Source organism: Echiichthys vipera (assembly GCF_963691815.1).
Source record: "Echiichthys vipera genome assembly, chromosome: 18".
NCBI classification, from domain to species: domain Eukaryota; kingdom Metazoa; phylum Chordata; class Actinopteri; order Perciformes; family Trachinidae; genus Echiichthys; species Echiichthys vipera.
Genome location: NC_139843.1, coordinates 11,693,475 through 11,721,259, shown reverse-complemented (window position 1 = coordinate 11,721,259; position 27,785 = coordinate 11,693,475). Strand labels below are relative to the sequence as shown.

Below are 27,785 nucleotides of genomic sequence, written 5' to 3'. Positions count from 1 at the left end.
AAACAGACATGTTACTTTTGAAATACATGAGTACACCAGATGGAATAGCATTAAAAACTATGACATACTATGTTGGAGTTATAGGTATTCCATAATATTGAAGAAACTCCTCATAAGAAAATAAAACACAACATTGCTGTTGAATAGCTGTCTTACCCAGATAATATTATTATCACAATTCCCCAAAGAATATCGATCTGTTCTTGTAAAGTATATCTTTGTTATCCTCTGCACAGTAACGGTGTGGTGAAAAATTGTGTTTATATATTGATATAAGGGTGTACCTGTCCTGTGTTGACGTCAGACTGACGTAATTTCTCACTGGCATGTCATTGGTTGATATCGCCTCATCGTTTCTCCCGCAGTGGCCATATTTGTTGATGTGTCATATCAAAGTGACTTGTTGGGACTATCAGCTGGTAAGGCAGAAATCCCAAAGTTAACTCTTATTCCGGTTCTTTCCGCATTGAACTACAGCATGGGCTACTCTCAGGTGGGTTGCGATATCTCTCTTTAGCTTTGTTTGTTATGTATGTTGAACGTTAGCCCCGCTAGCTGCAGTCTAGCTAGCTGACGTTAACGCCTCTCTTATCAACGTTAGCTTAAGCTAGCTAAGCTGTGCGTCCATACAATATGTCAGTCTGCAGTTACGCGTTAAATATATTTGAACAGACAGTTTTTAGTTCGCTATGTGTTACGCTAGGTAATGTTTTCCCCTAACGCCGTATCGGGGTTAACGAAGCAGCTAGCAGGATTAAGTCAGCATTAGTGAATGAACCTTTGGGCTATCGTTAAATAGAACCGGTGTTAATAAAACGGCAGTAAACACAAATGGCACATCGGCCTGCTGCTTGTTAACCACACATTAAACAACCTATGATTGTGTCTGACTGACTACTGACATTTCCTTAACTGCTTTTGATAGTGTTCTGGCATGACACCTGTCGCAAGAGCATCAACGCCATTATGTGTGTGTTATCTGTTGTGCTTTTACTGTTTAACATTAGAAGATTGATTCTGTTGCTTCATGAGGATACGATCCATTTATCACTATACGATAAGGCTTCTGAGATTTATTGTAAATAAAATGATTGTCCCAAATTGTGTAGTAATAAGGCAGAAGTGCAACTGTAGTGAGTGCAGATGAGATGGTATTTAAAGAGGGATGGCAAATGATACTGGTGGGATCTTGGGTCAGGAAGCAAGGTGTAACATAACATCCATCAAAAACAACAACTTGGGGGAGCCTTTATTAAAGTTGATATCACTCCTGCTATTTTCAGCCATCTCTCTGTGATTAATGACAGTAGATACCGACAAAGCCATTTACCATCCAAGGAGGAAGAAGATTTACTTTATTAATCCCCCAAGGGGAATTTCAATTTTTTCACTCTGTTATTATTCAGGTTACACACTCACACACACAGGCCCGAAATACACACACATGCACAAACAGAACCTATATACATGCAATTAATGGAGAGATGTCAGAGCGAGGGGGCTGCCAATGGATCGCCGAGTCACCTTTGGACTGAGCTACTGCCACCCAAATAATGTGTGCTGAGGTTTAAGCCATGCCTGATTGTTTCAAACTGAGACAGAGCTGCTTTGTTTATTGGCCAATTCCATGACTTTAGTGAGCACAGGCAAAATGTCTGGTTAATTCTCTTCACATCCTAAGATAAAGTGAACAAGTGGTCCCCTCAATCTAATCCATAAAGGTTGTATTTCTTATTCTCAGAAGTAAACATGAGAACAGAATCATGTTTATGTCACATACCAGTCCTTAGGAGATGTCTTCTGGTTTTACATATTGTTTCATATGAGACACAGATAGAAAAGCTATCTACTTCAAAAGGCATACATTGTACAGTTCTTTGCATAATTGTCAGGTCATCCCAAGTGTGTTTTAACATTCATTTTGAATGGGTTGGAGATAAATGCTCTTAAATACCTATGGTAGTTGTATGACATGCCACCATGTCACAGGCATTTTTATGACCACACCTCTTAGTGTGAGTCTGTGGGGCATGACTTTGAGTTTTGTTATCCTTTTGGTAACAAAATAAACTTGCATATCACCAGGGAACTTAACAAGGAAATATTGAGCGTATTCGGTATTGGCAGGGTTGTTCCTGGCTCAACACAAAGACAAGATTGTTCCTAATATTCATGAAAACGAAGTGAAGGGCTGCTGTATTGGTGACATCCAGGAATTGTAGGCTGTTCAGAGAAAAACTGTTGTCATAAGATGTATGAAAACCCAAATAGTTTTTTTGTCTTTGCTCCAACTCAGTCTCACTTCTCTACTCTGTGTCTGCCTCTTTATGTGTCTCCACCAGGTTTGAACCAGAGGGACCATGGAACAGCCTGGTCCTGCCTCAGATACACACATGATGGAAGGATCGGAGGTTGCATCTGCGTCGGATGGATCGCACCCAGGGAATCGGCCTCACAGCAGCACATCTAATGTAGAAGAGGAGGAACAAATCTCTCACAACGGTGCAGATGAGGCAGAACAGTGCAGTCAGGCAAAAGATGAAACAGAGCTTGACAGTGAATTAAACAAGACTGCGACAGATGTTCAGACAGAGATAAAGACACAGTCAGAAGCTCAAGCATTCAGTCAGGAACATGTAGAGGAGCATGAACTGGATGCCGGTTGTGATAGCAGTACACTTTCCATGGAAGGTGGGATCCCTTCCCTTACAAATGAGGCTGGTGGAGCATTAGTAGCCCCAGTCACCACACTGGTTAATGTAGTAGAAAGCTCTCCTTCTGTTCTCGAAGGTACAAAAGAAACCTTATTGACTTTTGATGAAGTGAAGAACACTCATGCGGCCATTACAAACAGCAATGAGCAGTCATCAGTCTTGGCTACAAATAGTCCCACAGAGCCATTGTCTGCTGATGAAAATGGTTCAGCCGAGAGTCCATCATCCTCTTGCATCCAAAATGCTTCCAAAAACTCCCCTACCAACTCCACAACCACCTCTGGGATTTCTAATGGCCCTTCTACCCCTAGTTCTGACACTGTGAGTTCCTCCCTCGCTTCCAGCCCACAAACCAGTGCCAACGCTTCAGCCCCCTCACATTCCTTGTCAAGTCCGTATGACACTGATTGCAGCCGAAAGCTCATCTCCCAGATCCAGCGCTCGCTGTCACAGGAGTCACTGCTGGATGAGCTAGAGTCAGAGCTGCTGGCTTGTCAGCTGCCTGAGGGGGGAAATGGAAGTGAGAGGAAAGGGAGCCCCCCTGTCAATGGTCTCCCTACAGACCAAGAGGACTGCATGGGAGTCTTTGAGAAGTGTGTGCAATACAAATATGCACAGCAGGAGAAGTCTATTCAGAGGTAAACTGCTATTTCATCTGTTAAAATGGGTATTCTATGGTGTTGGTTATTAGATTAATCAATGTCTGTGGTTGATCTGCTCCGTAGAGTTGCTGATGGTGTTCCTGGCCACTTTGAGTAAACAGTACTTTGCTTCCATTGTATTTGGTCAGTTTAGCATCAGAATAAGAAATACTTTAATAATCCCAGGGGTAAATTGTTTAAACTGTTTAGCAAGAGATTAACCTACTTTGAGTGCTACAGTTTTATTGAATCTGTCTTGATTAAGCCGACGCACAATAATAATTTACTAATTCAAAGATTAAGCAATAACTTTTGCAGTAATGCAACTGGACTTTTTTGGCAAAATGACACAAAATGGCCTACATTTTCCTACACTGTCCTGCTTTTGGCCTTGATAACAGCAGTCTGAATTCTTCAGTACTTTGTGTGGACTTGACCTTGATTGGTATTTTCTGCCTGTGTGTGTGTGTGTGTGTGTGTGGTGCTTCTGTGTTTTATAGGCTGCTTGAGGAGAACAAGAGGCATCAGGAGCTGATCCTGGGTATCTGTTCAGAGAAGGACAACATGAGGGAAGAGCTGAGAAAGAGGGCAGAAACAGAAAAGCAGCACATGGCCACCATTAAAAAGGTTAGTTTCATTCTCTGTGGTCTATTGTTCATTGTCATATGGCACACTGACTGTTTTGGAACACAAACACAACTAATGTGTGTGGTTTATTTGTATTACTGGGCTATGTTTGTCCCGATTGTCTCTCCAAGCTATTTTGAATCTATTTCAAAACAATGAAAGCTTATTCACTACGCGTTTCATCAACAAGGAAGAGCTCCTCTCCCACAGTATTTTGTCTTATTTCCTGCCTGTGGTGGACATCGACTTCTGCTACTTGTGAACACATGCCACCTGCATTTAACATTTTATTTTACATTGATACTGTAATATTTTGTGTAAGGGACTGTCACAGTTTAGAGAAAGGAAAATGTTGCAATCGTGGATTATCAGAGCATTGCACTTGGCCAGCTTCATCTGTGTGTTTTTAAACGTCTTGCGTCTTTTTTGTGTGTCCTACCCTTTGATTAACAAAGCTTACCATCCACCTAGCACACCAATTACTTCTCTATTCATTGGATCTGGTCGTGCATCACTGTTGCCATAGAAGAACAATTGACTTGTGCTTTCTTGGTAACAGCATTTGTTTAAGCATTGTGTAAGCAGAAGGGTGTAGGAGGGATTTTTACGACATGCACCCAATGTATGCTTTTCTTATCCTCTCCAAACATAATATGGAATTATTTTCAGCTTATATTGACAATAGAGGTCTTTGATTTTAAGGACAAATCTAAACTGTCTTCCTCTTCCCTGGTTATGTAAATTAATTTTGCAACAATTCGTGTCAGGTATCCTGTGAAGCAGGTTATCCCAGGTGGGGCCCAGGCTTACATGTTGCTCAACAAGTTGCTTACCCTGCATACTCCCTGTTTCTGCAGTTGGAGGGCAGGGTGGAGGAGCTGCTGAGAGAACTTAAGGAGTCGCGGGATAAACTAATTCATCAGGACCAGGCAGCTAAGGCTGCCCTCCAGCACATGCAGAAGGAGATGTCCTACAGGCTTGAACAGGTATAACTAGGACCCAAATAATGAGGGTGTTTGTTAAGCTGGCCAGACAACTTATTTTTCCCCAGTCTAACACTTATTTGCATATCTGGCCTAGTCGGTTCCTTTATAGGCTGCAACAGTACCTTTTTATGTAGCTGAACCAAGATCATTTTTTTCATTTCAAACCACAACACAGCACTTGGTATTTGTATATACTAGGGGTGCAACGGATCAAAAAACTCACGGTTTGGATCGTTTCTCGGATCAGAGTCACGGATCGGATAATTTTTCGGGTCAGCAAAAAAAAAAAAAAAAGACAAGACAAAGGGACGTGGACGTAGGAAACCACGTTCCTGATCCTGCGGTCCATCCTGTGATGCCATATTCACTACATGGGCAAAGCACCCTATCTGCGGGCCCAGTCCTATGCCCTACTGGGCCTCTTTATTCATTCCTCCACCTGTCTGTCATGAGCGCAACAGAGGATGCTCGGGATAATTCATTCACAACTTTTTTTATAAAGTGGGTGCGCGACGAGATGCTGTAATGTGGCTTAAGCACTTTCAACATGTGTTTAAAGCCCTCGTATAGCACAATCGAATATGGCCTCATGTCTGCAGCTATAAACACACTGACAGCGCTTGTGATCTGCTTATATGCAGCGGTGATAAGCTGTTGAGCAGCATTTGTTTTCACTCCGGTCAGTGATACACCGGGTGATGTCGCTTCACATGTGTTGCCATGCTTGATGTGTTTCCACTGTCATATACTGTATGTGACTACACGCCGTTATATTGACAGGGAAGAAAAAATGCTCCCATTTAGGGGATTTAAATGTCACGGGGCGTTCAAACTCCTCCTCCACTCGCCATGACCACACTGCTCTTAACAAGTGTGTGTGGACTAAAAATGCCCACAACTTTTTTTTTTTTCACAAATCAATCCGTGGATCACATGTGTGACGAACCGAAGATATTGATCCGAACAGATCCCGGATAAATGATGATCCGTTGCACCACTAGTGTATATTCTGTATGTATACAAGAAAATAGATTTTCATTGTTAAATTAAGAGAGTTCAGAGACAAGAATCAGTCGTCTGAATTGTACTAAAGATTTGTGGAATGTGTTTGTGAGGTGTCTTTACCAAACAAGTATCTCCTACGCAGTATCTCCATCTATAATCTGACCTATGTGTCAATATCACTGTCATTGAGTAAATTGCACCTTTACAGAGAGAAATATTGTGTTCATATTTAGATTGATATTATTGCTTGACATGTTATAGCCAAAATACAGGTTATTCACAACTGGCTAAGAATACGCATCTTTGGTTTTTGCCACACATGTATCTTCAAAGATGTTCGCACAGAACTAGCAGCTGAACAGTCAAGGTCTTTGCACACCAAATGTCTGTTATTACAGATTGAATCACTTGCTAAGCGAATAGTGCAGGAGAGCACATTTTTCATCCAGTAGTTTCCACACCTGGTTGAAATCATGTAGGGCACTTTTTCTCTTGGCAGTTTTGTCACACGTCACAATTTTTAATTTCACTGTTCAGTGAACAATAAGAGGTAGATTTCGTACTCGGTCATCTCTTTTGGCCCTTCCCTTATATCAGTCCTACCAGCTTTGTATTAACACGGTGACTCAGTCCAAATCAACTGATGCCCCTGAGGTTTGAAACATTTATGCTATTTTATATAAACTCTGTGCCACCTAACTGATAATTTCGTCTTTAACGTACAGTTTGTTTGTTTTATTTGAAGTGCCCATTCTGATGCCTGATGCACAAAATGTGCTTTATCTATTTTCATTAACTCATATTGTTAAACACACACACAGCAACTTTTATACAGCTTCTTCTCTTGCTGTCTTGAAGTCTAGCTTGTTAGAGCATGCAGTAAGGATTGCACTTAAAACAAGAAGTTGTTAACTGACACTAACTAACTAAGAAATGGCACATGAGTACCTCATTGGCATGAAGAATGTAGTGTGAAAAGTACCATGATAAAGAAAGGAGGACTTATTATGAAAATAATTGTTTAGTTTCAGCCCTAGTCAGCAAAATATGGGATAACAAAGTCTGGGTGCATTACTTTGTACTAAATAAAAAGTAATAATAAACAATATACATTGAAGTAACGCAACAGAAAATTGTCTTTGTGACATTGCAGCCAAGTAAAAACATGTCAGGTCTATTTGTAAATGGTTGACAAGCTGCCAGTAAGTCAGCAGCTTTGTCCTCCAGCCACTCGAGATGCAAGATCTTCCATCCATCTATTCTATTACTTGTGTCAGTCTAGGTTGAAGTTGCAGCAGGTAAAGTAGCCCATACATCACCCATGTCCTTGAAGGTATTCTTAAGGAAACATAACTTCTGTTCCTCTGGAGGACCAGTACAAGCAACTCAGTGACTGAAGTGTGGGAAATGATATAAACCTGCTATTTCATGACATAAACAACTATCTCAGGTCAACAAGAAGTGTGACGAGGCACGCCAAGAGAAGGAGGCCATGGTGATGAAATATGTGCGGGGGGAGAAAGAGGCCCTTGACCTGAGGCGGGATAAGGAGGGTTTGGAAAAGAGGATGAGGGAAGCCACCAAGGAGGTAGACCGCCAGGCCCTCCGAGGAAACCAGCTGGCTCAGGAGAAAGGTCGACTGCAGCAGCTGTATGATGCTAAGGTAAATACTTTTTAAGTGCTTTGTTAAAGCAGTTTACTGTTTACATCAGGACATAAAAAGAAACTCCACTTACTGTTTAATTTGCATTAAATTAACCTCAGATTAAAGTAAAACATTTTCTGTATGGAACAATTGCAGTGTGATTTATGTAGTAAATTGATTGATTTAGTATAATTTACCACTGGACACACAAAGCTGCCCTGCTCAAATGTATTTATAATATAATGTACTTTATAGTATGTGAGATGCCCCACATGGGACTTATACACTTTATATAAATATTGGGGAAGTAACGGGAGAAAAACCATCAGGACTCGTTTTTAAAAAAGTATCTATGTTTTACAAGTAAGTTTCCAGTCCTATCATCTGATATTGTTCCCTTTTCACCCATGTCTCTGTGTTCTCAGGAAGGCGAGGTGAGCAGGTTGACTCGAGAGGTGGAAAAGTTAAAGGAGGAGATCAACTCGCATCTCATCAAGGTCAAATGGGCCCAGAACAAACTCAAAAGTGAGGCAGATGCACACAAGGTAGTGTGACTATTATTTTCTGTTAATTTTTTAAACAACATGTTATGATTTATAATTAATCAATAAATCAAAATAAAAGGTCCATGTAATGCGATCAAATTTACTGCAATAGTTGCAGTGAATGGGGAACCTTTTTCAAGTCTTTTTCAACCTACTCCACTTTTGATTTCTCTTTTATGTCTTCTACTTCTGCATACTTTTTCTACAGATTAAATTTAAGCTTTAAACAGGTCACAAACATAATTTGACCTTTTTTACATGTTTTTATTCAACCTTTTCTACCTTTTTTATTATTCTTTTTAAAGTACAAAGCATTTGTTCTTTCAGTCTTTTCAGTTAAAACTTCCACCTCTGACCGTATTACAGTCTAGCTTCCAGCTTTTCTAGCAATGTCTTCCAGCTCTTAGCTTCTTAGGTAAGGTCATTCAGCTTCCAACTCTGCTAGTTTTACATTTCACCTCCAGTGCTGTCCGATGCAGTTGCGCTTTGAGATTTCTGTATTCTCAGCAATACAATTTCATCTGTCAGCATTCACTCTTGTTTTCTTTTAGAAAGGAATTTCTAAGTTTAATTACTTGTTCACAATATCATTATGCATTGGATGCTATCATAGTGGGACATGCTTCAGTCAGATTTGGATCCAGTGATACACAACAAATGCCGGTTAAATTTACTTGTCTAAAAAGCTTGACTACATAAAGTGTCTGCAGCTCCAGTATACAGTTAATACATTGCCCATATCTGTTTGAAAGAACAAACTTAAATTTCTGGTTAATGTTGAATTTCCTCATTTAGTCTAGAAACCACATCTGTTGTTTGATAAATGTGGGCCTGCTAAGTATTTCCAGGATGCAAATGACATCCCCTTCAGTCATTTTATCATCAGCCGCTCCATAAAAAAAGCATGATTCGATGTGTCTTTCGATTCAGGGACAAAATGAAATGGGGTGAAATGGTACAGTAATGATCCTGCAAGAAAATGATCATTAACATTGTTGCTATTTTTGAAAATGTCTATTACAAAATAATGTTTTTATTCTTAACAGCCTCCAAGCAAATGCACAACAATAATAAACAGAGGAAAAAGAAACTATTCAGTGGTGGCTCGAGGCCACAGGAGCTGTTTCTCTTTGTGGTGGTTTGTGTGGTTGTGATGTGTAAATCACAATATGTATATGTAGCAGGACCCTTTTGCAAATCCTTGCATGGCTTTATAGGCTTTTCTTTGAAGTGAAATGCATGTTTATGTTGTTTATCTTTGTGCAGGAAACTAAAGACAAACTGAGAGAGACTGCTTCCAAACTGGCTCAGGCAAAAGAAGAGACTGAACAGATCCGCAAGAACTGCCAGGACATGATCCGAACATACCAGGTGTGTGATATTTAACACCTAGAAGTATTAGTCTGCTCATGACCTATAATCTCAGAAAATGTGAAATTTCTCTGTATGTGTGAGAAACATGGTATATGTCTAGATTTATTTTTAGATTATTCTTTTTTTGTTGTTTTTTTGCTGTGTCACATTTTGTGGACTATAGTCAGTTAGCCTACTCCCTGAATTGAATTGATTACATCTGATTGGTCAGTGGCTCTTGCATGAACTGATTAACTTGCTCTTTTTTAGGGGAATACAAAAAGATGCTTTTCCATCAACACAATTTGACTTGATTGAATAAGCTTTAGGAGACTGGCAGTTTTCAATTATACCTTGTGATGGTAGTAGAGAGCTGCCTAAGATATATTTCTGTGCTTGAAAGATTAGTTTGAGCTATTGTATTCACCAGTAGTCTGTTATCAGAGCCGAAAACAGTGATCAACAACCGCTTCAGCAAAAGGCATTTCTGCCAATCTGCTTGGCTCAGACGAGTCTTACCTAGTCTGTTGCAGGACACATTTTGGCCTATGTCATGGCTCAGGAACTAACATCCATAGAAAAGTTTGCTCTTATTTAAACTGGAGCACCTACAGGTTAATACCATACTTAAAACGGTATGATCCACTAAAGTTAGGCATGATACGAGATGTTGTCAGCTTTGCTGCCATCTTGACTTTAGAGCTGCTTCGGCAGCCAGGATGTACAAGCAGCGATGAAATAGGGGGGAGAAGGTGGGGTTTTTTTTTGTTCAGGCACGGAGAGGTTGGTAAGTGCCACGTGGCGGCGCCTACACATGTCCACTTTTCAGGGGCAGTGTATCTTCTTTGTTTGGGATAGGGGAGGGAGACACAGGGCTACATGGCTGGGTCAAACAAACATATGACCTTCCCCCAGGAGGCCAACATTCACATCCTGTGTGAAACCAATAAAAGAGGGTCTAGTCTTGTTGTTGAATCTTCTATCCCGCTCTCATCCAGGAATCAGAGGAACTGAAGTCCAATGAGCTGGATGCTAAATTGAGGGAGACCAAAGGAGAACTGGAGAAACACAAGCAGGAACAAACAGACCAATTAGAGGTACCAACCACTGTGAGCACATACAAACACTTTCTCACAAACATGTATACAAGAGTTCATTAGTGTGTATACATTAGCTAAAGGTGGCCAGTGAGTGGGTTCTTATGGTTCTGGAAAAAATGTGAAGCTAACCAGCTTTACCGTAAACGTTAGTAATTTAATATGAATGCTACATACATACTATGTTTCTATTTGTGTCTGTGTGATGATCCAGCAGAAATACAAAGTAAACACTGATAAATGTTTGCTACTTATTAAAAATTTCATATACATTCTGTTCCGCCAGACCATCATTCAGCCTTTTATTGACGATCTTGATGCCAGATCTTCTAGTAAAAATGTTTATTTTCATCAGTTTGAGAGGTGTAATTGTCTTAAGTAGGAATGATTAAATAACTGGCACATACAGGCTCTAGAGACAAACACATGCACACAGGCACAGACATGGACTCCATCCAAACGCAATGGCCTGTTTTTCTCTCTGCCCTATTCTGAGGGGGAATCGCACTTTAAAAATAAATGGCCTAGAGATAATCAATAGCTGTGTGTTTCAAAACAACCCTGAAGACACAATCCATTTCTTGCCATCATTTATCCAGGGTATTTACAAGTTGCATTCAATCATTACGCTGCCTTAGATTTGAATTTTGATGCTTTAGGATTAGCTGAAAAGAGTCACTTAGGCCTATTTATTTTTTAATTTTCCCCTACATCTGGTCATGAAAAATACAATACAATGAAACTGTTAAAAATGTAGGGATTTTTATAGTATGTTATAGGCTTTTCATTGTGTGCAAATTGTTTATAGGAGAGGTTTTACAATGTAGGCCAGATTTCACTGCCCTGCTGATGAATAAATTGGTTCAAATCTATGTTAATTTTAGTATATGTGTTATGCTCAAGTTGTGATGCAGCTCAGCCATAAATAATGCAAACAAAACAGTTGGGTTCGCACTACTGTGTGGGTGTTACCATTAAAATTGGATTGAAAGAGATGAATGGACGAGAGACTGTAAATTTGCCTGCATCTCCATTACTGGCATATTGTCTTGGATACCACAGGCTACTAATAGCTTCTTGGAAAAGTTGTTTCATTAATGGCTTTGTTTAAAAGATGGGACGAAGCATTATTAAGCTTTGCTTTTGCATGTATAATGTCTGCATAAGCAAAATAATGTTAATGAGTTGCCACACTTGTGTTGCCAGGAAATGCGTCTTTAAAGAATGATGTTACTGTGAGACTTTTCTCTTTTTTTTCCATAAAATAATGTGTTCCATTAAGTGGGAGTGAGGGTCAAGTTGATGGGTAAAACCACTGAAGTGAATCTGTAATGTGTATTAAAACGTAGTGATTACAATTGGAATTAAGAGAGAAGAATTGGATATAGGATTCAGAGGTTTAGAAACTTACAAGTCGACTCAAATTAAAATCCATAATGGTGGATACATATCTAATGTAGAACTTGATGCATCTGGCAGGTGCACCGAGTGAAGGCCAAAGAGCTGGATGACCTGAAAAGGAGTTACAAAGAGGGCATGGACGAGCTCATTACTCTTCGGACCAAGGTTTGTCATACAGATAAGTGCTCAAACATCTGTGTGTGCTCATGATATCAGTGGGTATTCAGGTTAATTAAGGGTGTATTTTATTCTGTAGTTAAAGTGTTTAGAGGACGAGCGTCCACGCTGGGAGGACGAGCTGAGCAAGTACAGGGAGATCATCAACCGGCAGAAAGCTGAGATCGGACGCCAGAGAGAGAAGCTGGAAGAGATCACTGTGCTCCAGGAGCAGCATCAACGGTACAAACGCACCCTCTCACACTGATAGTGCAGGAACATGATTTCATTTCAAAATATTATTGGTTTTGATGGAACAGTGCAGGATGTAACATAGCTCTCGTCCTTTTTTTTTTTTTTTTTTTTTGCAAGTACCTCATTGCAGAATTAAAAGGTAGGCCAGAGACAGATATAGCACAGGGCAGGGAGGGACTCAGGTCCCTCTGTGGGTGTATGGCTCTGCCTGCCATGTGCAGATGACTTTATAGAGAAACTTTTCCACTTATTGAAATGCTGCTTTCTGTGCGTGCCAGAGTGCCATAAGTAGGTGGCGCTAACCCAAATAGATTTATGCAAAAGCTTCCTTCCTTTTTTCTGGCTGGAACTTTTGTGCAGCAGGAAGTTTTTTTTTCCCACCACTCATACCAACATTTTTAGGTGTTGGCAAGGAAAAAGTAATTTGATGCCACCAGTTCTTTGGTCCATAGACAACTTGAGTACAAGTGAAGATTGTGACCATCATCCTGACACATTATGTACTGTATTATGAACTGGCTTATTTTAATTAATTAATGTATTACATATAAAAAAAAATGAACAGCTAAATGGTGTACTCATGTTTCAAGCATATCTGTCCAAGTGAAAGTTTGTATCTTAATTTTGTAAATGATTTATATTTTCTATTGGATTGTACCTTATATCCCTAACAGTTCACATTACACACACACACACACACACACACACACACACACACACACACACACACACACACACACACACACACACACACACACACACACTCATAGTTACTATCCATTTAATGTGAGTTGTTGTCTTTATTGACACCTTGCCAATGATTATTTTGTTATGCAGTGATGAACAGGAGATCACGTCTCTTCGTGAGGAAGTGGATAGCCTGACCAACCAGATGGCAGACCTCCAGAGTGATGTTCAAGGCAGCAGGGAGCGTGAGGCTGAGTTACTGGGCTTCACTGAGAAGCTGAGCAGCAAGAATGCCCAGCTTCAGTCAGAGAGCAACTCGCTGCAGGCTGGGCTGGATCAACTCAACAGCAGCTTCACAGAGCTCCAAGCAAAGCTGGAGGAGACCAACAGTCTACTTGATGACAAGGTTTGGGAAGTTGAACATACATTGTCCTTAAACAGTAATATTTTCTGACTTGAAATTCAGGGGGAGATCTAAAAATAATGTGTGCAATATTTTTTTCTTTTCAATCGCAGGCTGCTAGACTGTGTTTTCTGTTTTTGGAACAAGCAGCCACCGTCACAGTATCTTGCCACTCTATCAGGGCTCCATCATTACTTTAATTATTTCCACATATGCATTAATCCTGCAGTCATGGCAGCTGAAACAGGAAGAGGTGCTGAGACAGCAGGAGGTGCAGGGCCTGCAGGAGGAGCGGGCAGCATTGCAGACACAGGTGGCCCAACTAAAAACCAGAGTTGAAGAGCTGAGGGATGAGCTGGTGACTCAGAAAAGGAAACAAGCTGCCAACATCAAGGACCTGACGAAACAACTAACACAAGGTTAGTAAAGCAGCTTATAGTATATTTCTGTAGCTCCTTTCATGACACTATTTTATTAGCATTCAAGGTGGATCACAACTTATGTGAGTCATGCAGCTTAGTATGATTACATTCAGATATTTTCAGCTAAAGCTCTCAGATCCATCTTGCTAGACCCACCCTGTGTTGCAATATACCAATTGATGATGACTTTTTTTCTGTTGGAAGACAACTGTTTAGGGTGTGAAGCACTTAAGTTAATCACAGTATCCACCTCTATTTTTGTTTTCCAGTGACTATTTCAAGTTGTCTGCAACCCTAGCCAGCCTCCTGCAGATTGTCATGTACTGTTTGTTGCCATACTTTACAAATAGACATAATAGACATTTGTTTCCTTATTGTGATGTGTGAAGTATCATCATATTCAGGGTCGGTCAATAATTATAAACAGCACATAACCTTTAAATTGATGCTACTGTATATAAAAAATATTAAAATATAGTACATGGAAGCAGTGTAACGCAAAGAAATATAATACACTTTAAAATCCTTTTTTCTTGACTCATTTTTGTTATTGCAGGCAATCGGATATAGTTCAAAAGTGAGTGGAAAGCAGATGACCTGTAAAACATTTTAATAAAAAAAATTAAATTGGGTATCAAAAGCATTGTATAATTTCCAACCCTTCTAAAGTGGCCACTGTGTTCATGTATATAAAATGGAATATATCATAAGTGAAAATGATAGATTTCCTTTTTCCCATCATCTAATTTGTCTTCACTGTGATATTTATCTTTAATTTGGAATGACTCGCCTGAGAGACTGTCCATACTCGGCATTTAATGTCAGCTCACACATGCAGATAAAGAGGAGAAAGTGCAGGTGATTAGAAACAAAGGAGAAGGGGGGGGGGGGGGGGGGTGTGCAGATTGGTGCGGTGTATAGAGAGCTAATGCTCGGATTATACTTAATAGACTGAGCCAGCTTCCCCCGACTTGGTTCTCTGGGCACACACAGTGACCTTAAACCATGAAGTTCAGCACTATTATCTTGTAAGCACAAGCGTTTCACTTTTAGTCGGTATATGGAACAGAAAGACATTTTTATGAGGAGAGCCTGTGATCGTTCATCAGTCTTGCAGTTAGTTTCTGACTGCAGCACAGTCATTTTAAGCCTTTGTTTATGCATGGAAGGTTTGCTGAGTGTGCACTCTTCTTGAAAAGCTTTTTTCAGGTAGACACCTTCACAGAGGAGCGAGTTCTGTAAAGCAGCTTTGACTTTCATCTTGTCTTTATGTGGGCTTCTGCTTCTCATTGTTAGTTTTTTTAGGATTTCAATTTGCATGAGCAACGGAAAATTAGCTTTCTGATTTTCACAGTTTTCATAATCAATTTATTGTTTCAGTTATTTATAAAGAGGAAATACCAAATATGTTCAGACAAGATATGAGATTCTTTTCACACTACTTTGAGATGACTTTACTGGCAGTGTGAAACTAGTCTCTCAAGGTGCTATTTCAGATATACATTGAATGTGCACACTGTAATATTCAGCATTTAGCAAAACCAACAATATATGTGTCAAAGCGTGCATTATAACTTTCAAATCATGTGTGTCCCATACATTTACTGGTGTTGATCTCTCTTTTTGATAGTTCTTTACTTTCTCTTCTTCTACAGCCCGTAAGAAACTGGAGCAGGTTGAAAATGGAGGCTGCGAACGGGATGCCAGCAGTATGGGCAGTCGCTCAAGTTCCTCAGGTACTGCTCCTGGATTTGGTTAGTATTTAACACATACAGAAATAATATCATCACTAAAACAGTAATGTTTTTCCAATAGTTGTCCTGTAAAGTATCTTAACCCTCTGGTAGCAAAAAGGTAGCATTTATTTACCGTAATGAAATCCCAGTAAAAAGGCAATTCTAGAGATTATTTTGTTCATGAAAAATAATAGCTCACAGCTAGTTGACACATGATCCAAGTCACAACGATAAACAGTTTTCTAAGTTCATCTCGACCTCTCCCCTCCATTCCCCAGGTTCCTTGAACGCACGCCACGTCGGGAGCAGTGGGGTTGAAGAGCGATCACCAGAGAGCCAGTCAGGTCCTCCAGTGGTTGTCGTGGACAGCTTCCCAGAGGTCGACAAGACCGTGCTTGTGGAGCGTATTGTCCGTCTGCAAAAGGCCCTGGCTCGCAAGCAGGAAAAAATTGAGTTCATGGAGGATCACATCAAACAACTAGTGGAGGAAATCCGCAAAAAGACCAAGTGAGTGGCATGGATCGGTACAGTGAGCAGAGAAAGAGAGATGGCAAGAACATTTTCATCATATTTCTTTACTGCTTTACACAATTCTGAATTGAGTTTTGGGAGCAGTGACCCTAGCTGATGCAGAATGTTCTGATTTTACTAGTGCAGTGAATGGTGGTATATTGTGCTCAAATAAGAGTGATGGATGGATAAAGTTAGTGCTAACCTCTCAGCACTTTTGCTGCATTCCATTCACCTCAGAAGCCTGAGTTGGGAATTACGTCACACCGAGTTGACTCAGCCAGGTTAGCCATTGTAGAAATTCCAGTTGATCACAACGTATTACGCAGTATTTTGTTCATACAAACAACTTTGCAAAATGTCCACTGATAGAGGTTGGACAGTACTGTGTGTACGACAGAAGAGCTAATAAATGGTATATTATTACAGCTTTCACTATTGATGCATGGAGCAGCATTGTTGGATTTTGATTGTCAGAATTTCAAATTTAGAGGTTGTTCCATTTAAAATTTCCGACAGGTAAATCGGACTTTAATAAGTTCCCATTCAGAACTTTTTGGGAACTTGGTTAAAATGGAACGCACTATTTGACTCTTTCAACAGATACATAAGAACAAGCCAAAACCAGCATCCATTAGATTCACAAGAGGAGAAAATATATAAAATTCTCACTAAAGAGAAGAGAATGCTCCGAGCAAGATTAAGGATGCCCCACCACCACTTATTGATTTTTCTTCCAAAGTTCAAGAACCGAATACAATTTGTGTGACCTGCCTTAAAGAAAAGTAGCAATACTTCATGTGATAACATCAATGGTCACTCCAGTGTGGCACAGGAGGGAGAACGGTTTCTTCCAGCTGTTCGGAAGTATTAAAAGAATATGAATTTCACATGTTAAACCCTGGTATTTTCCTTGGTATGTGCAGATAGATATACTGAGCCACTACTTACCAATGACACTACTGAATTCACTAGCTTTTAATGTAATATTTGTGTTTGAATTTGTTTATTATACAGTCTATGGTTTGAAACAAATATATAGGTGCACCATACCTCACTTCCCGGTGTACCACTGCTTCAGCTCACCTTGACAAGATGCGCATACTTGCACACACAGTTTATGGCCCCCTACCTCCTTCTGTCTCCTTCTCTCATCTTTATATTCTAACTCATGCACCGCACTTCTAATCATGACAAGCCTCCCTCAGAGCTATTAATAGTTGTGCTGATCATGGGAGGAAAAAATCACTTAACTAAAGAGACAGTGTGAAGGACGTTAAAGCTATTAAATCACTACTTTATGTATAGGTTAGGTCTTGAATTGGATGTTGTGGACCAATGTCAGGATAAAATGGGGTATGGAGCTGAGATTTCCTTACCACAGAATCTCACAGGCAGAGCAACAGTTTTAAGACATGGAAAGATTTTTCTGTACTAAGAAGAAGGATTTGAAATGATATTCATTGATCAGTAGATCACTCCAAACAATTCATTAAAGTCCAACATCATGTTGGTTGTTGCTTGGATTACATATTAAACCATCCCAATTCGACTTGGATCATCCGAATTCTTATTTGTTTCCCAGCTACACACTTATTGAGTCCATTAGCCTCAACCTACATTCAAGAGTTACAATTGAGGATGAATCCCACAGTTGCTGGGCTAAATTTAGCTCTTCAAAATCTCAGCTAAGCGGGGTGGGGGTTGTTGCACAACCCAGAATGTGAATGTGAATTTGTCCTTTTTGCCTTTCTGTCCCTATCCCTCCAGGACAGCCTGGTGAACGCTGATGAGCTAACTGTACAGTCAGCCTGAAGCAGAAGATGAATAAAGACACAAAGATATGGAAGCAAAAGCTTAGTGGGTCTCTGACGACAAAGGATAATTAGTGAAAGTCTAATGTTAGTTATATATTTATTTATTCTACATCAAAACCACTATATTGTATGGTCATAGCAGTGTTTTTGCATCTTTAAGCTCATTTACTGAAATGATTCTAACTATTTACTCATCCTGTGTGCTATGGATGCATCAAGAGAGCTGGATTTAGTGTTGGAGGCAGGGCCCCATTCATTCCTGAAAGTTTCTCAGTGGTGCTTGAAGCCAAAAAAGTTCAACAGCACCGTATAAAGAAATCTCAGATCTTCAACACTGCCTCCGCACTATATGGGGCCCATAGAGCAGGCGAACAGGAGACTTCCGCAGCCTAGCCGACTACTTCAAATTGAGCGTTCGTTTAGCTAATTTGGTTTTGGATTAAATTATTTAATCATGCAGTTCTTATAGATTTTCAAAATGTTACGGGACCAAATGGATCAAATGATGAAATCTAGGGGGAAAATTAGTTCTGAGCCCAATGGCATGACGTTATGGACCCCTTAGTTTCAAATACACTATGAAAAATAGCTTCAAAGCCTGGCACACTTCATGGAGGCTTGATGCGTGCCCACTATTTTCCAAAGAATTTAGGGTTGTGGAGTGGGAGGAGCTATTTCAGGAAAATAGTCTAACTTCATAACTCTATTTCTACACAGTTATTTATTTTTTCATTTATTTTTTCACGTGTCATGCAGCCATTCATTATACCTCTCGTGTGACATATTCATGTGCTGCTAGGGAGTCAAAAACGGGTCATTGCCTACAATGTTCACACAGTATATGTGATTTGTAGTAAATGAGGTAAAACATGCAGAAACGGTAGCAACATCCTTCAAGGTCAATGATGTCTGTCCTTCAGTATCCACACCTGGTTATTATGATCATGAAGCCTAAATGGGCCATTAATGTGACTTGAATGAAAATGATGCTGATGAGAACAAAGCAGGAGGAGGCCTTCTGTTCAGGAGATCTAGATGGCTTTTTATCTGGAGAGCATCCCTTTTTGCTCTGTGAGGGTTGTAATCAATGCTTAGGTGTAAGCTCTGTTGAGAGCTTTTATGGATCCATATTTAGTATTTATAACAAACGACACATTGAGATTTGATCATCAGGTATCTACAGTTATGGAGCATGTACATGGTGCAACAAAAAGCCTTTAACATGAAATTGCCTTTTAAATTCATGGCTTCAATCTGCGCAGTTCTGAATACGATAAAGATAAAACAGACCAACAGCCACAGGCAAATCCTTCTTTCTCTGCATCTTCTTTTTGGCTGGCCTCTTTTTTGGGTTCAAGGTTTAGTCACCTTAAGAACTGGGCTTTTTAGCGTGGTCTGAAACAACATGTCCGAGAGCTTTACTGTACCCAGAACTGCCACCTTCACTTCATGCATGCTTGACCTGTCGCCCTCATTGCTTACAATCTCTCAGCTGAAAAGAAATGACTCACAAACTCAGAAAAATTCATTGTCTCGCTCACCTCCTTGCGCCCCATCGCCGACCTGTGCATGCCATTCAGCATGCTACGTGGCCACATCTTTAATTTCTGTCACTTTTTTTGTTTTTACTAAACACTGTCGTGATGGAACTGGGTCCAAATATGGACCCTTGCAAGTCTAGTTAGAGGTAAGTCTCATTTTGTGTCTGTGCAAGCCAAGGTGTTGTGTGTGTGTGTGTGTGTGTGTGTGTGTGTGTGTGTGTGTGTGGGGGGACGATTTATGATGGTGGCTTTTTTTTGTAGTGCTGACATAGCCATTTCCATTTTTTTGCACCTTAGACCTATTTGTTTTGTTAGTGCGTAGTGTGTAATGCATACATTGTAACACCAGAGTAGACCTATGATATTATATGTGATATATATAAATATGATATTCTCATTCCATGTCAAATGTTGATGAATGCCTCTGCACTTAAGGAAACTTTAAGGCTGCTGCATGCCTATTAGCATGTGTTACCTTGGTATTGGGCACCACTGTTAATGCATGGTATATTATGAAATGTATTAAGCAGAAATCACTGGAACGCTTGTGTCCGACCTTTCCCAGATCTCTTTCACAACATATTCACTTGACTAAAACAGGAATAGTTCAACAGCAGGCTCATTTTTTCAGACACCTAGTTCCCATTGAATGACTCCTATAAATATGAATACTCCCAAATAATATCTTAATGCTTAACATTTCAAGAGACCACTTGAAGTCGGTGTAATTGTCTAGATTGGATCCATTAAGTTACTGACTTGACATGAAGACTTGCAGCAAAGAAAGTGGATATCCCACTTTTGCATTCATTTTAATTTGTGGTATTTCTGATTTATTATTCCAGTTTTTCATTTTAAGAGCTAGAAAGTGATCCGAAGTAGCAGTAGTAATGGTTGTAGTAGAGTTTGCAACAATCTACACTCTATTTATCATCTTCATAATCCTCTTACAAGACTCGGGCAGTCTCTGTGATTTTTACTGAATGGAAATCTTACTGCAGAATCTCACTTGCGTTCAGGAACGTCCCTTTGCTCATCCTCCAATTACCCACCTTCAGAAAGTCCCTCTCAAGCACACCCTGAATTTCAACTAAACAATGCCAGTATGGGGCTGAATGTTGTTGATGTTTCAGGTCAGCGCTTAAGGTATACAGCTGTATTGAGAGCAGGTTTAAAATATTGATTACTGGCCCATCTCTAGAGACTTACAGGAGGTTGTTGACCTATTCTGTAGGGCATTATCCAGTGCTTTTCACCTGCCCGCTCTGAAAGTATTAAGTTGCAATTGCTATTCCAAGCATCCTGTCAGTAGACGTGCACAGAAGACATGTTATGAATGAGCTCCACACACTAATTTCCTCAACCATTTTCTATATCTTGAATATTGCTTTGTATTATCTTCCCTTCTCTTTGGTGGCATATTAAGAAAATATAATGATGTAGGACGCAGTAATGAGTTTTAGTCACAATGGCGGCTCTCTCTGTTTTCCTCTTAATAGAAACACAGAAAATTGAACAGGAAGTTTAAAGCTGTTAAACTAATGAATTCTCTTCTCTCCCTCTCTCTGACACAGACATACTTTAACCTCGACACTATTGTTGTTGAGGGGAAAATGTATTATGAACATGAAGATTTATCTCACTTTCACACAGACATGTAGTTGATTAATTGAATCCGAGCAGACCCTTTTAATGCCGCCATTTTAATTGTCTTTTCTCCTCTGACTGCCACAATAATAATCTTTCACACTATGACTGAATGTATCCTGTGCACAGGAGTACAACAAGCTGTCCCACTGAAATTACTATTCTAAAAACGTTTGTTGCTTTCACAGCGGGGAACTGCTCCCCATGCTCCCACCTATAAATCCCACCGTCTCAATTTTCTTTGCTCAACAGTCTGCAGCCGATGGCACACATTTCACTTTGCTTCCCCTCCTTTTTGAAGCACACCATTTGACATCTCCTCCCCTTCCTTCCCCACAGAATCATTCAGAGCTATGTGCTAAGAGAGGAGACAGGGGCCCTCTCATCAGAGGCGTCGGACATTAACAAAGCCCACCTGAGCCGACGGGGAGGCATCATGGCTTCGCTTTACACCTCCCACCCGGCGGACAGCGGGTTGACTCTTGACCTGTCGTTGGAGATCAACAGGAAGCTGCAGGCTGTGTTGGAAGACACACTGCTGAAGAACATTACTCTGAAGGTAAGTTCTCCTCCAGAAGGTGTCATACTCCATATGTATGGAGCTATAAATGCAGGAAAAATGTACAAGCGTTGTTAACTTATGTTTGCAGTTTACTTGTAAGCCACTTCATTAACAGTGGGTGATTAATTGTCTGTGTCAGTGTCATCTGTCCACCTTGACAATTTAAGTGTGCAGGCGCTGCTACCACCATCTAACATATCCTGTTCAGTCAGATCAAAATACAGAAAGCTTGGTGTAAGTTCATGTCAGGTTGTGAATTTCCAGTTTGGTATGTTACACATGGATGAGAAACACTACATACAACAGAATTTCTTTATTCATTTATATGGCTCTAGTTATAGTGTCCCTTTGTTTTAGCAGTTCAGTTAATTTGCTCTTATTGCACAGATAGTGTTCATGTTTTTAGAGGTGTATTCCGCTATTTTCCGCTAAATTATGTTTTTCTTCTGTTCATGTCCCCTAAAATGCCTGACATTGACTATAGTGACTTATATCTGAGCAAAGTTTGTCACTAGATTTGTTGTGAAGTTGTGTCACAACTGTACCTTATATACTGTAGGTAGAAAGTGCTGCTACAATGCTTTTGTAGTCACATACGGTATACTGTATATACCAGCTTCAATGATATTTAGATAGGCAGACAATATGGGAAAATAGTTTTGAACTTTAAAGCAAGTAAACATGTGAAAGTATGAACTCAAAATGCAAGCATGAACCTGCATAATTTGTCCCCCTTGGGTCCGTAGGTGATTTTCATGCATGTATCTCAAATGAAAATAAAATTGGAGGTTTTATTGTAATGGGTATTTAATGGCTTATGAGTGTCCCAAGCCTATGCTTGCATAATAATGACTTTTTTTAGCATTTAGATTTTTTTCTTACTGAAAATGTAGCTCAATTCCTGTGAGGTTGTGACACCTACACCAGCCCAGAGGACTGCAGGGTCCCTGGATATCTCTACTGTAGCGCACATTGCACAGCATGAACCACTCATGCTGAATACTGATGTGGTGTCTCATTTAGTTCTCAGGCCCTGCAAAGTGATCATGCTCAGGAATCAGAGACAACCTAGCCCCATGCAGAAGCAGTTGCTATTCCTAGGTTCTTTTTAACATTATGTTTTAACCACTTGCTTTAACTTGTCTAAAACAAATCATTTCACAGCTTTATACATTAACTACAACTAATCCTGATGCAAACAACCATTGTCTTTCTTGACACCATTGCTCAAAAAGGGGCTTAAAAGACAAAACATTAAACCATCAAGTTTACGGAAAGGGGCTTGTTTTGCTTATATAACTAAAATATGAAATCGATGTTAATATTGTCAATTAAGATGTCTTAACAGCTTTACTGGGACGGTAAAATTATAATACTAACAGTATGACTGTGTAGGGGTAGATAAAAGGGAAGTTTAATCAGACCACAGAGAAAGTCAAGCCAGCTGCTACTTTTTGTCCAGTGAGGTGGTTATTTGGGTCGCATCTACCAAACCTTTCAAATCAGCCATGAATCACACCATCCATGTGACTTTTTGTTTAGTTGGACTGGCTGGCTGAAATGATTGATTTAAGCCTATATTCACAGTATTCGTCCTCATTCAGCGCCTGTGTATGTGCGCTTTGTCCTGCTTCTGCACCTGAGGGTCTTTTGACAATTTAATTGAATTAGGATTTCAGCTGAACCGATTTTCTGAGGTGCAGGTGGTAAATGAATGAATCCGTTCCACCTCTCAGCTCTCGGTTTGTAACAGCAGCCTGTCTGAAGGGGTGATGTACCCAGGTGATGTACCCATAAGAAAATGTAGCGTCAGGACGGCGGCACCCTGTTGTGACTAGTTGTACTAAAATGCTCCATAGAGCAGAGAAGAAGTGAGTGAAATTTATATGTGGGTTTACCTCTACAGTCGACCCCTTTCACAAATAAAACCGAGTCATTTGATCTGTTAAAAACCATTGATTAATGCAGCTTTAAGTTTGTGCTTTGTTAGGGAAAATCAATTAGTGTTGTACTTGCTGATCCATTAGATTCCATGTAGATTAGTCTAAATTTCTATCAGATTAATGAAGAAGAAGAATTCTTATCAGTGAGTTACAACCCATTCACAACTTTGTCTGTTTCCACAATCATTTGCTGCAGCATTTCTTCATACTGGGAAGTGACAAACAGAGCTGGAATCCACATCAAATACAGTGGGTGGGTGCCAACTGCCTCCAAGCAGGTCCAGGGTGAAGCAACATAAAAATAATAGAAAACAAAAAAAAATGCGCCCACATAAACAAGGCAGATTCTCATCCTGTCTTCATGTATTGTTACGGCTTCTTTGATGTTTTTTCTTTTTGCTCTGTTTGCACTTTTGTTTGTATTGGCACATTAGGTGCTTTAATAAAAAATAAAAAAATGATATACTGCAAGCAAGCAGTTCCTTATCGTCTTTATATTGTGCCAAACTTACCGTCAAGACACCCACATCAAAACCTTAAAAGGGACAATAACTTGTAATGTGGGAGTATTTTCTGGTAGCGTCTTTTCTTTCTGTGGATGAAAGATGATTGGCAGGAAGTAATGATATAAAAACACTCAACATGGGGACCATAAAATGACAATAACACAAAACACTCTGACAAAGCCAAGTCAAGGCTTCACTTTTACTGTGATGGATAATTTAGCTTTGGCAATTTTCAAGTGTGTGATGATTGTTTCTGACAGCAACAGGAGCTTTCTTCAGGAGGAAGGACAGGATGCTCTGCTATTTTCACTCACACTGGACCGAAAACCCTTAATGCGTAAACTTTAACGACTGTTTTTTAGAACTCGTATTAATATAATCACTTTCTTTCTATGCACTTTTTTAGTCTTAATATTAAAATTATAAATGCCAGAATGTGACTTTTTTCAATATCATTTATGTTCTCATGAAGAAGCTTTCATCCCAGAATATTTCCACATAACTAAATGTATGAGCATATTTTACTAGCTAGTAGTTTTGCCTTCCTTGATTGTTGCTTATATACGCCACAGCACACTAGTTCCTTTCATGAAGCGCCACGTAAAGGGGATGCAGCAATCATGCCCATTTTCAGTTTCATACTTTGTACTATTTTGCGTTCTACTACATGTTCTAGAACATGATTAAATTAATTTATTTTTCTTATACTGTTTGAATATACCTGTATTCACCCTCTGTCTGAAACAGCGCCTGTCTCTTTAAGCTCCCTCCTGAAAAATCCCAGTCTGCTCTGATTAGTCAGCATTTCTGGGTCCTCTGCGTCTGTGCTCTGTGTCGCCGGAGCGAGCGAGCGTTTTTGATACTTTCACAGTATTTATATAGCACCTATACCTGCTTTATAATCAAATTAAGATGTGTAAATCTCACTTTTACAATACAGGACTTTAAAATGTTATTATTTGAGCCTAAAAGTATTCACTCTCTCTAACAGGAGAATCTGCAGACACTTGGGGCCGAGATCGAGAGGCTCATAAAACAGCAGAGAGATCCTGAAGACGGACTAAGGAGGAAGTAACGGAACCATGTCATTGGAAAAGGGAAATCAAGGAATCTTGAGCCCAAAATATTTGAAGGGACAGCAAAAAATGAAGATGCACACACAGTCATTCTCCCAACATATGAAGGAGCAAACTGAATGTTGCAAGTGCCAGTAGCACCTCCCGATACTTTTTGGAGGACTTATTGAACTCTGTCCATTTGGAGAACTTACTTGAACTGTCGTTATTCCATCCACATCGTACCACCTCCTCTGACACAACAAATCTTCCTCTGGGTAACGCCCATCTCCCCTGAGCATTGCCAAAATAAAACTCCTTGGCTAGTTGCTTTAAGCTTGAAAGTCTGATTGCCTTGTAAGCTAATTAACTGAAGATGCCATAATTATTTGAATGTATAGCAAATTCTACCTGAAAGTAGTCAAAAAACAACAAACACTGATTTGCCAATTAATCCATCCTCTTAAAAAAAAAAAGACTGTTTTCTGGTACATATCTCCACACAAAACAAAACGGTAAGTAAACTGAAATGAGATGCTCATCGCCCAGCATGCTTTCTCTGCTCGTGCCGCGTTGTCTGTCTTTCAACAAGCCAAATGTATTTTTGAGAAGCTGCTTCTTCAGCCTGACTACACAGAACTAAAAAAAAAAATCAGCCCTTTCTTTTTCGGGGACCTTGTCTGCCACTTGGACGTTTTTTCATCAACTTTTGCTCTGCACAGCACTTAGGACCGAGCTTGTGAAGCAAGGTCCCTGGCATCAGCAGACCCACCCATCTGTGTGACAGCGGTGCTAGACTGAATGAAGCCGACTGTCTTTGCAAAGTTTCAGGCAGCCAACAGCACTGTGCCATCAGCGTGGAAGGATCCTAACGTCAAGCTGTGTTAGGAAAACCAATGAGTATAAAATCCTGTTACGGTCGAAATGTAGAGCTGGTCCTGGGTTTGACCATTTTGAATGTGATTTGTTCTAATTTATTTTCTTTTTTGTTGGCTTCAAATTTAAGTTTTATTTATCTGGATTCCATTTTTATTTTTATTATGCATTATCACCTAAGTCTTAGGTGATAATGCTTAAACTTAAAGCATTTGAATATTTTTTTCCTTTGCTTTTAAGTTAACATAATGCATCCTTTGAATATCTTTACCTTTCCTTCACCAATCTGTCATTTTAGTACCAACTGGCAACAGCTTCTCTTAATCAGACACAAGCATCTAAAGCTGTTAATTCAGCTTCCCCCAAAGTGGTTTGGTAGCGTTGTTAGCATTCCTCGTTCCTTGTAGAAATGTAATTTGAACCCTGTGTGTGCGCTCAATATGATCTGGTGAGAAAATAAGTGACAAAGGTTTTCCGATCCTGCTTTTCCTTTGGCCGTTGAAGTAAATCAAGTGTAGATGAACCCGAGGGGAGGACATGAAATCTGTATCTGTAGCTCAGGAAAGCCGATGGAACCTACAGAAATCTATCCAGGGACAAAGTGCAATGCTGTTCCTTTCATCCATTTTTTTTTTTTATTTGGTCTTCTTTTCTTAAGTTTTGAATGTGTTTGTGCGGCAGTATGCTGTTTTATGTGTTTTTATGCTTGTGGACTGTGCGGGTGTTTGATTATTTAAGTGTCTAACGTGTGTGTCTGTGTCTGCGTGCATGGCTGCATGTGTGCCTTTAACTTCTCCTGCTTTTTTCTTTTTTTCTTTGCACCTTGTGTTCATGCTTCAGCTGTCAGGTCTTACCACATTTACCATGAAGTTTTTCATCCAGAGTCTCGTCTCACACACACACACACGCACACACACGCCCCTCAATGTCTTTATCTCCCCAGTCAGAAACGGGCTTCTATGGGTTATGGATGAATCCAGGTTGACCCCACCCCCCCTTTCCGAATACCAGGATACCAGGATTGAGGTCACCGAGTCCTTCAAAGATCCCTGTAGCTTGTAGAGGGTGTTTGCTCTTTGCAAAGTGGGATGAGCATGTAAACGTACAGACTGCACACCTGGAGATTACATCTTGATTACCCTTGATAATGAAACCTTTTAAACTCCAAAAGGCTCAGTAAGGTTGCAGTTTATCGATCTTAAATGATGTGGAAACGAGCTGCTTTTTTTCTGAAGAGGTGAAAATCATAGCAGTTGTTGTTGTGCAGTCAGTTTCTGGGACAGAAGTAAGCCTATGCAAAACACTCACATGGGATTTCCTAATTAATTCCTCATCATTCTCAGAGATGTGCTCATGCTTATTGCGTTGTGGTCACAGCGTGTCAGCTGTAAGAATCATGCTGATCCAAGATTTCACACGTTTCCTCAGCCTTGAAAAGAAGCCATGCTGCAGCATTGTGAGGATGAATGACTCATGTTTCACTACGTGGATAGGAAGGAATGGTGTTTTAGTATGTGTGAGCGTCAAAATGTGACATTAAATTTAAACATTTTTTCTGTTTTCTTCCTGCTGTGCAATGATTCCTCTGTTCACTCCGTTTTGTGGAATATTCAAAATGTGATTATAATATACATTTGTAAATATGTCATTCTGTA

General features: G+C 39.9%; 1 protein-coding gene across 2 annotated transcripts; it reads left to right on the top strand.

The window, feature by feature from the left end:
- The first annotated feature begins 395 nt into the window (after positions 1 to 395).
- Positions 396 to 27,785, top strand: ccdc186 (coiled-coil domain-containing protein 186). 2 transcript variants are annotated; one of them, XM_083933287.1, is made up of 16 exons: positions 396 to 493; positions 2,343 to 3,352; positions 3,856 to 3,982; positions 4,840 to 4,968; positions 7,424 to 7,636; positions 8,044 to 8,163; positions 9,430 to 9,534; positions 10,515 to 10,613; positions 12,093 to 12,179; positions 12,271 to 12,413; positions 13,263 to 13,518; positions 13,745 to 13,934; positions 15,593 to 15,673; positions 15,952 to 16,180; positions 21,528 to 21,747; positions 25,191 to 27,785. In XM_083933287.1, exons 2-16 carry the CDS (start codon positions 2,361 to 2,363, stop codon positions 25,272 to 25,274), a joined length of 3,075 nt encoding a protein of 1,024 aa, XP_083789413.1. In that variant the 5' UTR covers positions 396 to 493; positions 2,343 to 2,360; the 3' UTR covers positions 25,275 to 27,785. The 2 variants fall into 2 exon arrangements, with proteins under 2 accessions (XP_083789413.1, XP_083789412.1); XM_083933286.1 differs by having other exon boundaries at positions 15,593 to 15,691.